Source organism: Pleurodeles waltl, chromosome 12 (assembly GCF_031143425.1).
Source record: "Pleurodeles waltl isolate 20211129_DDA chromosome 12, aPleWal1.hap1.20221129, whole genome shotgun sequence".
Taxonomy (NCBI): domain Eukaryota; kingdom Metazoa; phylum Chordata; class Amphibia; order Caudata; family Salamandridae; genus Pleurodeles; species Pleurodeles waltl.
In genome coordinates, this window is record NC_090451.1 from 657,555,839 (window position 1) to 657,572,269 (window position 16,431).

Genomic DNA, 16,431 nt, shown 5'->3' on the forward strand with positions numbered 1-16,431 from the left:
TGATTTAAAATAATACTGTGACATGTATATGTCGGGACACGAGTGGAACAGGCACGGAAGGGGACAAACTAGCACACAAGATATATCGCACACATACACAAATGTCATTTTGGTGTAAGCATTCACTGGCAAATGAATGCTGGCACCACAATGACGGTACAATCATAGCTGTCAACTGTGTTCATGCATGCACATTGCAAGGAGAACTGTACCTGTCTTGTTGTGCTTCGAGTTGTGTGTGTGAATCTGTATGTGTATGAGTGTGTGCAATGTGATAGACCTGTTGAGGTGGAGAGAGGTGTAGTGGATGCTGTGGTTGTGTTGGTATGTGTGCCACTTGCATTTAGCATTGATGTTTTTGTGTATGTTGTGAGAGTGTGTTTGTGTAGATAAATGTGTAGTTGTGTTTGTTGCTGTGGTTGTGTTGTGTGTGGATGCATCGTCAATAGTGTGTGTATGTTGTGTCATGATGTATGGCAATGTGTGTTTGAGGCATGTATATGTTTTGGTGTGGTGGAATGGCAATGGATAAAAGTGTGTATGTGGTGTGTTTTGTCGTGTGTGATGCACGGGGACACATATGGCAAAGGTAGAGTGTGTGTGTGTGTGTGTGTGTGAGAGAATTACCTGTATTGCATAGCCACTGCCATTGTCTTCTGGGTCCGCGATGTCCTTCCTCGGTCAGCAAACCACCACCAGTACACTGCCTGCATGACTGTAACATCTAAATACGGCAAGCAGAACACCGTCGACTTGACAGTCCTCTGGGGTCCGCTGCCATTGTGCTTTGGCAGTAACACCGACAACATCTAGATCAGGCTCTAAGTCCGAACGTAGAAATCTTCATTGCAACTTCATTCAGCAACTACCCGATGACAACACCTGCACCTAGGCCGCTGCCTGCAGCCTTGCCCCACTGAAGTTATACCTTCTCAAAGTCTTTTTCTTCGAGGTTGTTCTATGTTCAGAAGTAAGCACCAACCGGGCCCAATCCAGTTTTTGTATCCATCCTGCGCTCCATCAGGGTCAGCTACATTTTTCGACTTTCGCCCAGTCTCGCGCAACTAGATGTCTGCGGTTGGTGCTTCGGTTGGCGCGCTGATCTTTAAGTGCTAGCGTTTACCTTTAATTGAAAAAATTCATAATTATGGTTCTACTGACTGGATTTTTGTCATTTTTATTTCAATTCATTAAAATGTATTCTATTTATTTTAAATTGCTGTGGGATTTTTCCTGTGTTGTGTTTTCGCTTTATTACGGTCTGTGTGCCACATACATACTTTACACGTTGACTTTAAGATAAGCCTGGCTGCTTTTTGTACCAAACTACTAGAGGGGGAAGCACAGGTTAATTTTGTGACCAATAACCCAATTTCTCACACAAAACCTAGTCAATTTGAGGGAGAAAGTGAAAGGGATCATCAATAATGGATCATAACTTCCTTACAGCCCCACTGGAGTGGGACAGTAATCAGGTTAATTAGTCCACATTTGTGACAAACACGTGTCATAAAGGAATAACTCTCGGGCTAAGGTCTGAAACATCTGTACTACATGGTGGATGTAGTATACAGCGGTAAATGTGTAGACGATGCAGTGCTCAAATAGGTGTAGTACATACAAAATGTGTTTTTTGTACGGCAAACGCACAGCAGCACAAATGCATGAAGCGGTAAGACAATAATTTACAAGGTAAAAATAAAAAGGGCAGCCCATAATTTTTCTTCTCAACATTTGAGTTGACCAATTGCTCATTAACCAACCCTGAATATTCATATTTTGGACCCAGAGTTAGCATAATTATGCATGGACCATCAACAGAAGAAATGTAAACAAAAACAAAACAAAATGTCACCCTGAGTGAAATTTGAGTAAACATTTCAGACAATTGAAAAATGAAGGGGAACTTACTTCTAATCTCATCGTAGAAGACGTCACTAAAAACTCAGAGGAAACATTTAGATATAGCCCCATTAATTAATATTAATGGGAAAAAGTTGAACTATTTACGGGGCTTGCCCTCTGGGTACAGCAAGGATGGACACATGGATAGTCCGAGTATAGGGCCACAGCAAGACTCCACACTGGCCTGAGCAGAGACACAAAACAACATTGGGTATCAACATTCAGCACAGAGCTCAAGTGAAGGAGTGAAGACGTTCATTCCAGAAGGCCCAGTATGGAATATCCCTTAGAAATACCAAAATGTGTTCAGCGAATGCCGAAAGTGCTGTTGTCGAGATCTGGTTATAATAATGGAAGGATGATCTCGATTTCCTGCAAACACTCGTCAAGGAAGTTTTTTTAACATATAAAATGGAACATCAAAGCCATATGGACTACTTCCAGTCTCGACCACAGAAAAACAGTGTTGCTTAACTAAAAAATCGTCACTGGAATTATAATACCTCACAAGGCATAAAACAAGTATCTTGAGGATTTACAATAGATGTGCCAATCTGTCGCTTCACAATACATGTGCCATCCTCCAGCTGAAGGACTTCTGAAGGCAACAAAATGAAGGCCCAAGGCAAGCATGTGTTTACATTTTGTGTTATGGGGTAGACATGGGCGAGCGTTTTTTTAAAAGGCTGGGATGGCAGTGTGAGTTTTCTAGTGTGGGGCACACTGCAAACTGAATTACTTCACGAGTGGGCTCCCCGTTGCAACATTTTAATTATGATTGCCAAATGTATGAAATTCATACATTTTGCATTACGTGAAATTTGCAACATTTCTTGAAATTTGAAACTGTAGACTTTTCTGCAATCTTTGCCTGCAGGAGTTCTTTTTAGACTTAAAATGCATTGCAAGAGACAACCAGTCTCCTGCCAGTATTTCAAGGCATCTTTTACTGACTTTATGTCCTTGCGTAAATTTTTCAGACAACATAAAGGCACACCATACTTCCTAATACACAAAGAATTTGACATAATTAAGCAAGCCAATGAATGTTCTTTTAATCAATCCGGCTTCATTCCAGGTAGGAGCACTAGGCATTATATGTGGCACTGGTTGCCTGTTTAGCAAGAACTGGCGACTGCTGAACCGGCTTAATGGCATTATTAGCCATGTCCAATGCATTTGACTCCCTTAAGTGGCCCTATCTATTTCTGGTGCTGGAGATGATATACCTAGGTCCAAAGTACTAGGAGTGGGCAAAGCTGCTTTACCGGGACATCTTGCCTGCGTTACAATAAATGATGCATACTCCGCATTGTTCCCCCAGTATGGAGGCATCAGGCAGGGATGTCCACTGTCTCCTATGCTCCTTGCCCTGGCAATGGAAGCCCTGGCATGTTGTGTTAGCAGGGATCCCATAGCGTGAGGCCTGCAACGGGAAATGGAATGGGCAGAGAGAATATCAGTGCATGCTGTTGACATTGTACCCTATGTCTCGGACCTAGAGCCCTCTACTTACACGATAATGTAATAGTGCAAATATTTGGGGGATACACTGGGTTCCGCAATCATCGGTCAAAGTCAGTTCTTTACCCACTGTTGTCTTGGATACCGGTGCCATCAATAAGGGGACGTTTTCAGATCTGCCAAGAGGGATTTCTATACTTGGGAATCTATATTACTCAAACCCCCGAGGATTACTACAGAAAAAAACTTCTGTAATGTGCTGGTGAAATGTAGGGTGGGCGCTGCACATTGGAAGACACTGCTACTCTCGCTGCTAGACACGGCTGCAATGTATAAAATTATAGTGCTTCCCAAATGTATTTATGCCCCACAAAATACACTTTCTCATACTGGAAAGCTTCCCACTCAAAAATAGTGGTGTCCAAATAAATCCAGGGAGTGTATGATGGAGATTTAGCTCTACCAGACCTCAGGAGATATTACTGGGCCAGGCAGTTAGTAGCAGTTCATGACTGGTTTTCGCTGAGCAGGACAAGCCTGTGAGGCATGATACAGCAATAATATGGCCAAAAGGGTACCAGGCAGCCATATATGGAAAGAAAGGAAAAGCTATTTGGCCGGCATATGTGAAGGGGGTGCTGCAGATATGGCGGCACTTGGACAGACGTGGTGGCTCTCCTGGGGGCCAAACATACTGGCCATCCAGCTTTGATTGTTGGGACTGCTTAGGGATCAGAAAACTGGGATATATATATTTTATATGGGAAGGTGCGGATATAAAGACATTTCAGGCACTCAAGAAGGAATATTGATGCCAGAGGGAGAGGTTTTTTGTTACCTGATACAACTGAACATCCTGCATAGAGTACTACACCAGGGTATTGATGATGAAGGTCGTCGTCGTGGATGTGGTCTGAGGGGCCTCTTCGCTACTATCAAAGCCAGAGTATGGGTGAGGGTATCTTCCTAGGGATTCTGAAGGGCGGATTAGGGCTAACACTGCCGTGCTCTAATATAACACTTTAATTGCATAGGTAGAAATTCCAGCACCTACCATTCGGACACTATGGTGGGACTTTACTTATGTTTGACTTTCTTTGTCACGGCATTATTATTAAGTTTTATCATCCTAATCATCGCAGTACATGCCATTTTATCTAGAACGCAATAGATTCAATTAAGTATTTTGAACCAATTCTTGCTTCTGTTTGTCTTTGCACATGAGAGACAAACGTAACTGAGAGAAAAGGATGAGATATGTTGCACCACGATTTCCCCGGGAAGTCAGAATGTCATGCACACAGCTGCCACAAATCGCTGCCACTTTTAGGTGCTGGTGGGGTACTGCTAGCTGGCCGAAAGGGTTAGGCCGACAGTTGTCACAAGGTGAGGAATTGGACTAAGTTCCCCACAGAGTGGTGGTGTTGCCACCCAAATCCAGCAGTCTCATTTAGTATAGTGAGAGTAAAACATGACATCTCAACGTGAGGCACATTTGAATCTTTATGTGAAAGTCATACTCCATGTATATGTCCATTCAAGAAAATCCATTATAGACAGCTCTTCTTCAAGCCTGTGGATTCTCAAAAATATGCATTCCTAAACACAGAAGACTCCATACTCCCCTAATCCAACAAACCAGGGTCTGAGATTTTACCAACCAACATGTTTTCTTGGGACGTACACTGCACTGATTTTTAAATAGAAGATTCAGGGACTGATTTAGAGTTTGGTGAAAGGAGTTTACTCTGTTGAGACAGCAGAGGACATTACCCTCCACCACTGCAAGGGATCTCCGCCTGTCAAATTTAGAGAAGTCTGCCAGGCTCACCAACATCTCTGTAAAGATTTGACAGATGGTACCGGCAGCTATAACGCCCGGCATACTTTTCAAAAGTTTTCTTTTTCCAAACACAAACTGCCACAGTGGGAGTCTGTTTTTGAAAACAAAAAACTAATGACCATGATACTTGCATCCTTGGAGTTTCTTCCAGGGTGTGGGTATCATTTTGAGTTTTTCCCCTGGTGGTGAGGGACAGGGGGAAAAAAAAGGTATTCCATCCTTTGCCTTGAACGCAGTGGACAGTGTGTAATACCCTTCCTCCAATGGCCTCTAATCGGTCATGCACCTGGAGGAAATATTTATTTGATTAAGCAAACAGGATCTTCACTGACGAAATCTCTAAATAAGGCTGGCGGACCAAAAGTTAGACAAGCAGAGTACTCCATCACAAAGGAAACGGAGTACCCTGTGTACCAAACTCTAAATCAGGCCCCAAGACTTTTTAAATAGTTCTACCAACACCAGAATTGTGTTTATCCTAAACAAAAATCTCTCTTCCTCTCCCAGGAGAAACACCCTCTCACCATCCCTAGAACGGCACACTCAATTTTCAACGTCTATTAAATAATATGTTTCTTACATATATGCAAGAAAAAACATTGTTTTTGTTTATATATTTTTATTCTGTGTTATTATTTTGTATGATTTTGTTTACAAGTGAATTTGCAACAGTGTTCAGCCCGGGCAGCAAAACAAGGACATTTGCTAGGTGTGCCCGTGCCCCTAATACCATTTCCTGAAACCCATAGCAGGCCCCAATTGCAGAGAGATCACAGAAGTTGAATAGATCTGTCAAACTCTATGAGATTACACTATCCTGTTATGTGAGAGCCACAGCATGCACCTTCAGCAGCATGCATACCCCTCACCATGTACCCTGCCTGTGGGATGGGTGCTTCCCTTGCTTTCCAATAGGACCTGATGAAGCCTCTCTAAGTATATATATAGCGCACTGTGAAAAACTAAAAGTAATGAGACATTAATTCCCATCTATGCTATTAGGCACATCTTTGCAAAACATATCAAGTTTCACCTGCTTGCTCAGTACCACACCAAAATCTCCCAGGCAATAAGAGCTATAGTGAAAGTTTACATTACACTACACAGTTTTTAGGCAGCTAAGGATCCATGCTTTCAGATTGTGTATTGGTGATGTCTAGATGGTGGCCATATTTCACAACGTGCTTTTTATAACTCCCCTGGCAAAATGGCCGCAACTTTTCAGCGTGTTTTGGCACGAACGCGGTTAGGCTCTACAAGCGCGTACTGGTGTCTGAAATCAGCTCCCATAACGGCTTGTGCACAGGGGTCAGAGGTTAACGAATTAGCCAGCCCTGCTGCCTCGGATCGAATACGCCCGAGTGCGGCTCCCACAAACGGTAGTTGAAAGGTAGTTCTTGTAATCCCTTCAAGAACCAATGCCAATTAGTAAGTATATAAAGAACGCTTGAATAATGCGACAGGATAACGCTGAGGTATATATTGTTGGACTCATTATTACATATACACTATCCTTTGAACCACTTTTAGAATTTTAAAGCACAGAGTGCAGAAGTAGGTTCAGCAGAGAACAAAAGGTAAAGACATTGGAGTTTTCTAGCAGGAGGCAATTCGTTTGGTTACTATATAGTTGATTCACAGACACAGGGGATAATGAATTGCAGAAAGGGTGCTCATAATTACTCCCAAATTAATAGAGCATGAGAACCACTTTGACATCTATGTGGTGTGGTGGACTTGATAACGCACAATGGGGATTGCACTCTTCCTCTTCTTTTTTGAACTAGCATCTCTCTTTTTTAACTAACACTTATATGGTGGAGGAATTATAGTCTGTTTTGTTTTTTATAATTTTGGTCTTGTTCATGTTTAATAGGCATTGTTGTCTCCATTAGTCCTGATGAGGCCCAAATATGAAGGGGCCGAAACATGTCGACTTTTGTGATACATTGCAAGGTTGTAAGGAAGATCTACTTTACCTTTAACGACTGTGGAACACATTTCTCTATGATTTAGGATGAAAAGTCCATAGAATTTGAAATGTGTTTTTGAGTACAACCATCGTACACATGTTGATAATAGTATAACTGACGGATATAACCACATTGTTTTCAAATTAGGAGAGCAATGGTGAACGTTTTGTGATATATATTTTTTGATAATATATGTTTGTGTTTGTTTTTGGCTATATGTATTTATGATGCTTATTTTAAATTTGTTGTCCTCTTTTTGTAATACAATGAATTAATAAACATTGAAATGTATTGTCATTGCTAATTATGGATTAACAGTCTCATTGTGTGTGAGTCAAGGTTATAGATTCTTTACTAATAGCAGACCAGTTACATAGTTTTTGTGTAGTGTTTAAAAGCCAGGTGATGGGTTTCACAACTGGATGGTGCTTCTGAGAAGCATCAGGTCTAGTGGTCCTCACCTACAACTCATGCCTTTGTATTTATAAGCCAGGTATAGCAATGCTGTCTGTTCTCTTAGTGTTTTATCCCTGTGCATCAGATGTGTATATTCCTGTTCCATTGTTTTAGCATTACATAAATATGCAATGCATAATGGTCACTCAGAGTCATGTATAAGGATCTCACCAGCTTGTAACTACTTATGAGTTAAAGGAAAAGATGCTTTAAACCTCACCCCACCGGGCCATTTAATAGCATATAAAGTGGTTGGCATGAGCCCTCTGCCTACAGTGCCCACCATTCTGCAATGCCAGGCAGCCTTAAGAAGAGGAAGCGGACCTCAGGCCTCACTCTTGGCTTGTTTTCCCTTACAGATATTGCAGAAGAGGCTGAAAGGCGGTGCCGCGATTGGTTTGACATGAAGCATGAAAAATGCATGCGGACGATTTGGGTTCCTCTCCTCAACCACCTGCTGTGCTTACCCATGAAGTTCAAGTTCCTCTGTAAATTGGTGCACTGTGAGTAACAACAAACAACCCACAAAGGTGCCATCTGTGGTTCAGATGTTAAATACAGGCGTGCAAAGGCCTACGGAGTGACACCTTGTCCATTGCCATACAAATGCCTTACAGACTCAATTTTACAAACACATGGGCCAATATGAACTTAGCCGTACATGGGCCCACATTAAATGACACAATGAACACAGCTGCATAAGGGGTCAAAAGAGTGACAGAATGGGCATATTTATTTACTTTGATAAATTATTAAGTACTACTTGCTGCATTCTGACTCATTCCGGACACTCTATGACCGGCAGAATTGACACTTGTTGATCAGTGACGTTTTGCATAGGGGTTCCCTCAATAACACTCTGGAATGACATACAGGTATCTATGATTGGCAGAACTGATCCCTAGACAGAGGGTGGGATTGTGTTGGAGTGGTCGGCATCTTGTTTGGAAGGCATGCCTGTTTCTCTGCAGATGTTTATGGCGTTAGGTAGCTATTGGAAACATGTTTTGTTTGATACTTTAGTATCCAATTAGATGCATATCTGGGTGGCTTTGAACATTAGTTGTTTGAAATTTAGTTTGAAGGATTCCCTGTTGTTCTTTCTTAAATAAGAAAGTCCTACCTTTAGTAAAGGAAAATTTAAATTCTTTTGAAGATGTAGATGAAGAGATTTATGATTTATCTTTCTTTCCTTCAACTTCAGCAGCAAACTGTACACACCCTACTGAACAAGCTACACTTCCCAGCAAGCAGAAAGCAGGCAGTTAGAACCACAGCCAAGGTCAAAGGCACAGGCGCAATGAAGACTCTGCAGGTGTCCATATTGGCCTCTTTCTTTCCAGTGATTCACCAACTGCCCATCCCTTTCTGTCATGTTTTTTCTAACATCACTCGTGCTTTTGCTCCCTCCTTAAAACAAAAGAATAACACACTCTGTTACATCATCATGTCAATCAGACCGATCTTATAACAACTAGGGATGCTTAAAATTTGCACAATTACACAAAATTTCTGTAAATTTTGGTAAAATGCAAAAGTGGCATGTGGCGCTACATTTTAGCATGAAACGTGGACCTCGCGTACATTTTGGATGCGAGGACACATTTCTTACTAACAGGCAAGTGCCGAAAACCGCAGCAACTCGCATTCCGGGTGTACAAGTTGTTCCCGTGCCACAGCCCGCATGCAATTACGTAACTAGGCATAATAGTATCATTTTCAAGTAAGAAGTCTAACATGAAATTATGCAAGATTATGCCACCATGATGGAAAATTCTCCTGGGCCTAATAACAAAATTTTTACAAGAAACCATAAGTAGCACCATAAAACAATAAACCAACTGCACATGCATGAATTATATTCCAACCCCTGCCCCACCACAACTTCAGAATCAGTTTCAAAGCTGTGCTGGATCAAATTACAGGTATCATATCACCCTGCTGTCTTCCTGAATATAATTTCAACTTTCCTTTACGAAAACCATGTTTTTATTTAAAAAAATAAAAAAAACAGGACCACAGAGGTTATGATTATTTAAAGCTTACTTTCCAGCATGGTTGCGATATCCGGCACTGGTTTAAATTAAAGTTTTTCAAACTGGCATCTGAAGACCAATCAAACTCTGATATGTTTTTCAATCCCCAGCCCAGAATCATTGGGGCTATGGCACTTCTAATAGAATGGATCCCACAGCAAGTAGTGGCTATCTCGGCCTCTTCCATCATCCAATGTTCCGTGTCCAGGGATGCCCACCAGAACTGACCTATACTCTTTGACAACCGTGGAAAACTACTCCAAGGGAATATCTAACTTCAGGTCACGTCAGGGGTTTGGGCCACTTTGCCATTCACAAAGGGATTCATGCATTCTGTCCTTGGACAGGTGAGCACTTCCTTAACCTTTGCTTTCTTAGCCTAATCTGAACATTTAGGGCCATTTCCTTAGGCGATGTCCACTCTAACCACCTTGCGAGGTCCAAATCCCAGTGATTAAACAATCCCTCTAGTTCCTCGAGATGGTCTTCATCCAGCTCCTGCACATTCGGGTGCAAACACTCCAACTCCATCTCATGGCACGGCTCCCTAGCCTTGTGGTATGGGTGTCAGACTGCATGCGCTTTCAAAGTCTTCATCGAAGTTCTCACAGCATACATGTTCCCCATCCTTCCTCTCTTCACCCTCCCTCTCCTCCTAATCAGACCTTTGAAAGTTTGGGGCCATCTGGGGGTCCACTCCTCCACTCATTTAGATTTGTTTTGTGTAACAGAGGTGAAAGGGCCTGACCCTCCACATTTAACATAAATTCCTTTATAAGGAGTTTCTAATGTACAAATTGACCACAGACCATCTCCAGGCTGACACCACCGCGCAATGGGGCACTTTTCTCACCCTATGACATGCTAGGAATATCTTTCGCGGAGAAGGTGCAGTCACACAGAGGTTCACAATCCTCTTCACCAAGCGTTTCAGCGCAGCAGCCCCAGCTCTCTGGTCTAAACTATCATTCAACTCTTAAAGACGGGCATTTAATGTCAGGAAAGGATGTTCCTCTTCTATTAGTGCATGCTGTCTAGGTGTCACTTGGAAGGTCCTCTGTGTCATAATACAAGGCCTAAGAACACTGTCCGTGCTACTCAGCTATACAGAAACAATGTCAGGGCTGGACTCCTATGTTATGGGCACATGGTAGGAAACCTAGACCAAAATCCGTCAGTGGTAAAATCATCTCAGCTCATGTGAGCAGTGCCAAAGACTGTCATCAAAATGGGAGAACTCCCAGTTACACTATCATCTGTCTCTCTCGGAGACCCACTGCAATATAATCAGTAGCCTGATAAGGTCGCCAGCAAAACTGGACATCCACTGGTCTCTTCCAACCAGCACCGTAGCAAGGATCATGAGGGCCCTGGTGCAAGCAAGGAAAATTACCCCTTTAACTGTTGCTGAGGTAGTAAAGAAACAAGAATTGTCTGGGTTGGATAAGCCCCTCAGGGCTTTGGGCCTGGGTGCCACTGCACCCCCTGCACCAGTAGAAGCTATGCCCCTGCTTACGACCACAGCTGGAGGAGCCCAACTTGCCCAGGATCAGCAGACAGAAATAAATGACTGTTTGTAACCTACATCTATGTCTGCCCCGTGCATGCGCTAGGTTGATGCACCTCTTCCATCCAAAGCGGCTCAATAATCTATTCAGATCTTTACGAATGTTGTGGGCTGGCAAGAACTTACTATCAGACCCAAACAGAGAAACAGAGCACAGTGCATACAGCACCAGACATATCATATCGATCAGCTGAAAAGTTAGAGCAAACTTTCAGCCGTGGCATACAACAGTAATCAACAGATGTAAAATCTCAGGTTATCTCTGGTTACTGAGCAGCAAGGAAAGAGGCTGAAACAGATGCCACCAGAAGCTGTGCTGGTACCATAGCTTTGGTCATTTTAGGCACGTTTTTTAGGGTTGAGTGTGCAAGCACTCTGGCCTGTTGTAATCTCTCTGTGGGCTTTTAACCATGTCCACTCTTGCTATTCACTCTTTGATGTTCTTGTCTTAAATGCTTAATTTTTATTGCTACATTTTGTGAAATGTCCCTCCTTTGTGTGCTGGTGTTGCCTCCCAGGCGATTTCACTATGTGAATATTTTTGTTGGCCATCACACAACGTCATGCTTCCTCCTATTACCGCGTGTGATGGCCCCTCCTCAGGTTTCGGTTTGCCTTTCATCCCAGCCACGGTCCTTTCTAGACCTTGACGCAGGGAGCCAATAAGTCTTGCGCTCACGCTCATGGCAGCCGTGGCACTTTGAATCGACTTGCTTATGTCAAATGTTTTACTTTTCATTTTTAATTTATGTGGCAAGAAAAGTCCAGTTAAGAATTTACAGCGTGAATAGCTCTAACTCAAGCAAACTTAAGACCCGGTGCATTGCAAATGCTCGTCTGTAGTTGTAACTTTCAACATACTGCAAAATGTGGTTTGTTAGTAAGGGTGTCAGCTGAGGTTGAAGCAAAGTAAGGTAAACCATATTGAACTCCTTCGGCCCGACAGAAAATCATGTAGAAACTTCTTTAGACAAGAACTTGCAATGCCAATAGGCCTGGCTTTGAAGGGAAGCTGTATGGTAATGTAAAGCATTATGAGCAAGTAGCTTGGGGAATGAATACATATTTGTGTGGAAGCAAAGAACTGCAGAATAATATTGGTGTAGGTTAAAGGCTCAAGCGACAGTTGCAATGTCAAGCCAGACCTATTCATAGAAGTAGGTTAATGAAAACACCATAAATTAACTAAGTATCTAAGACACTTTAATAACAAAACAGTGGCATGTGTGTGCCCCTGAAAGTTCAAGCTGAGGCTGCATGATAAATAAACAAAATGATCATAGTTGTATGGAGGTCAAGCACTTTTTAGTGGAAACATGCAACTTCTGCCCAATCAAAACATGTACTCCAGGCTCCCAACATGTGGGCGGAGGCAAAGCCCTTCTCTGGTGAAGCTCACATAACTATCAGGTGACAGTGTGCTGTCAAGCCAGAACAGAAAAACGAATGGGTTATTTGGTCTGGCATTGAAAGCTCATCCCACTGCCGAAAATGTTTGCTCACTCACTTGATTCTTGTTATGTAGGTGACTGAGATGCTGTTTGAAACCTTTCATGTAGACTTACGTATTGTTAGCAGGTTACTTCTCATTTCCCACTTGTTAGCTGCAGGACTGGTTTGTAATGAGGGTTTCTTTCATCCCCTTTGACCTACATTTATGTTTAGCACTGCTGATCTACTATTTCTCAACGTGAGATTTCTAAGCAACTTGTGCATGCTTCAGCAGGCTGCATACACAGAGTAGCAATTTGAGTTTGGCAGAAGCAGGGCATCCTCAAAAAAGTGGAAGACAGCCTGTCTGCTAAACTTGTGGTTCCACCCAGTAAGAGATGTTTTAAGGCATGTTCAAAGTGGGCTCTGGCCCACAGCCCCCGCCTTTCATGGGGCCACTTGATAGAGCCAGCTCTGTTCTGCATAGAGTCTTGCCCGAATGCCCTTGAATAATTTTTAAACAGATTGTTTTAATTACCGTTTTCCTCTAATCTATTTTTAATGTGGATGATGTGTGAGTCTATAATAGACATTTTGCAGAGAAATGTGTTTAAGTTTCATGCAGCATTCATAAAATTCTTCTTTTAGATCAAATCAGGGTTTCACATTTGAGAAACAGGAGACAGTTGCAAAGATTATTTGCAGTAATATTAGTGAGCTTCTGCTGTTTTACAATATTAAAAACAAGCCATTATCCCTGGATATTAGATGCTAAAGAGGGCATGAAAGAGCTGAAATTGGATCATAAATTCAAAGCTGTTCCGAACAGGAGCCCACAAAATGTGTTTGGCCCATAGACCTCAAAATCCTTGAGATGTCCCGGTGCCAGCTTCATTTAGAGGCAGGGAGAGGTGTAGTCTTCTGATAGCGCAGCCTCAGCTAACCCCACTGCTGAACATCTTTTATCAAACACACGTCCACCAAAGGTCTGTCAATCCATATTCAATCAGCCCTGTTAAGGTCAGTCGTTCAGAAAATCCGCCTGTTTATGGCAGGCATTCTGAAGTACATTTTTAGGTTTTGCCTACATGCGCATCTTTGTGAAGAAAAAAAGTCTTAAAAAGGGCTTGTAACCCAGGCCCCTTACTTACCTGAACTTAACATTCATACATTCTTTCTGTCTATCTCATTTACTTGCTTCGAACTGGCCAGCACGTCGTCTCATGTTGTCTGTTTTCGGTTCCTGCTCTGCTTTTGCCATTGATGCCCTCTGGACCAAGTACAGTTTCTGGTCACTCAATACTGGCTGATGACCAGTGTCCTTCCACTGGCTACTTCACTTGGAAGTGCTTTTTTTGTTATTTACAATGGAGCACTCCATCTTCACTGTCCTTTTTAAACACGTATTAGGTTTCGCCTGCATGTGTGCGCTTGTTTTTCTTCACAATGGAGCATTCCATCTGCACTGTCCTTCCGCTGGAGTCCAGAGATAATCGGACAGCCCATCACAACATGCTTCTCTTCTGTTAACCTACGGGGGGAAACATCACCATGGCAGCCATGTTACATCGGAAAGAAAGTTTAAAATGCACAGAGTAGCAACCGTGTACATCATGTAGTATGTCAATGCTGCTCATAGCCGTTCCCATTCATGCACGGTCGCTACACTGTGCATTTTAAACTTTCTATCTGATGTAATGGCTCATATGTAATTGTTGTGTGGGCCAGGCTGCCATGTTTGCCTCCTGCCTAGCATCCGTCGACCGTCACGTTTACAGAGCTCAGAGGTCCTCGTTACAACACCACTCCTTCAACCCCCTTGCAAGAAGTCCTGAAACTGAGAATGAGGTTCAAGTCTTGGCATCAGCTCAGCATGATGTGATCCTGGGCAAATTACTTAGGCTCTTACAGTAAAGAAAATATTAGCTCTATAAAGAGGCAAGTATCATTTTCTTAACTTTCAGCCATATTACACAGCAGGGTGATTGCTGGCTGCTGTGCAAATGTAAAAAAAAATCAACAAAGACGATAGGCATAGGCAAAACCTTTTGGCTTTGCCAAGGCTTGTTGCCTAAAGAGACAGCCAAAGAAAGTCTTTTGGTCTTGAACAAGAAACAAGAGAAAGGACATGATGCACCGGCAGAAAAGTCCAAACATATTAGTCTTGTTATTTTTTTGATTTTTAACAACAAACTTCTGCTTTGGAAAATTGTCATTGAAAAAAACTTAAAACTTTGCAGAGAGGGTGCATAAAACATAGCGCCTATTTGGCAAAGCTTCAGTGTGTGCGGCAGAGTTGTGGCAGCTGCTCCACTGAAAGTACAGAGAATCCCGCCCGCTAGTTGGCGTCTCTAAATATGGTGGAAGGTACTGCACCCGGGGAAGCGGAGGCCATGCACTGACATTCTTGTGGCCCTCCAAACTCTATAAAAGCCCCTTAGTCTTCATACACTGCTCTAGGAGTGTGCATTCCTTCACAGCACCCTTTCTTCCGGTCACTCTTTCTTTGTCTTAAGTAATGTATCAGGATTTATTTTTGCATCTATGAAATCACTGACTGATGTTCAGTGGACAACTGTGAAGGACACAAATAACAGTCACATGGAAACCCATCAAAAGAAACCCAACATAGACTTAGAAGACTCCACTGTGAGCAAAACTGTGAATTTAGAGGCACTGGGATCCTAGCGGGAGCAACACAACTGGCATTTATGGCTCCACCTAGGAGTGACACAATTAATATAGAAGCCAACAGTCGATGACACAGTCTACATATATTGGCCAACTGCAAGAGACATAATGGAATAGCTGCCATCTGTGAGTGACACAATGAGCAACTGAGAGCACGTGATAGCTCAGTGGCACACTGAAAATTAGGAGTATATGGGTTGAATGTGTGTGACACTAGGACAAATGAACGCATACAAGTGACCAGAGCGTGAAGTGATGAGCAATCACAAAGTGAGTGACACAGAATGAAGGTACAAGGGCCAACTAAGTGACAGGTGGGACCCTAAAGAAAGGCTTACAAAGAGTCGCTATGAGTGTCACAATAAATATAGTTCACTAGGGGCTATCAGGGAGCCAGGATGAAATTGGGACTTCCAGGGGCCCACCTGAATTTGAATAAAATGAGGTCCACTGTGAAATGTACTCCATCTGTGTATACTCAAATCAACTGCAAGAGACATTACATACTGACCTACAGTGACTTGCCCAGAGTGTCGAATGAGAGCAGTGTAGACAGCAAATTGTGTGCTTTTGTAAATCTGTTTAACAACTCAAGTTTTTTCATTTCAATTTAATACCACTGCCCACCCTAGTGATGACCACATGGTGCAAGTCCAAGATTCCGGTGGAAGGAAACTTCGGGACTACCTACGACAATGTGGACTCAACTTTGACCAATTTGTCCTCTCAGTTCGAGATAAACATGGCTGTGAAGGTACGATTTATAGACTGGAAGAGCCATTCTCCTGCTACTGGCACTTCTTGCCTTCCATATCTCCCATTTCCTCTTCACCTCCTGTGCGGTCTCCTCTTGGTTCTGTAAACAGATACTTTCCCTGTGAACTTTTTCCCCTTCATTGTCTGGCCTTGTCTTAAAAGGGCCATTCTAAGTATGAAAAACTAGCTCTCTTTAGCCAGTTCTATATCACCAACAATAGGCATTCCAGAATGTTCCTTTGTTTTGTAATGTCTGCTTCAGTTTTGAGCCCTACTGTGACGTCATTCACAAGATGGCCTCTTTAATGT

The 16,431-nt window shown here is 42.6% G+C and overlaps 2 protein-coding genes across 4 annotated transcripts in view; one reads left to right on the forward strand and one right to left on the reverse strand.

Annotated features, from left to right (window-relative positions):
* DCST2 (DC-STAMP domain containing 2) overlaps nucleotides 1-1,158 on the reverse strand; it is a 169,225-nt gene extending 168,067 nt beyond the window's left edge. For both annotated transcript variants that reach the window (XM_069218400.1, XM_069218399.1), the window contains exon 1: nucleotides 628-1,158. The gene's annotated coding sequence lies outside the window, so the exon portion shown is untranslated. The remainder of the gene's footprint in view (nucleotides 1-627) is intronic.
* DCST1 (DC-STAMP domain containing 1) overlaps nucleotides 1-16,431 on the forward strand; it is a 108,371-nt gene that overhangs the window by 56,521 nt on the left and 35,419 nt on the right. For both annotated transcript variants that reach the window (XM_069218396.1, XM_069218395.1), the window contains exons 7-8: nucleotides 8,001-8,144; nucleotides 15,999-16,120. In XM_069218396.1, the coding sequence (XP_069074497.1) occupies nucleotides 8,001-8,144; nucleotides 15,999-16,120 (266 nt within the window). The remainder of the gene's footprint in view (nucleotides 1-8,000; nucleotides 8,145-15,998; nucleotides 16,121-16,431) is intronic.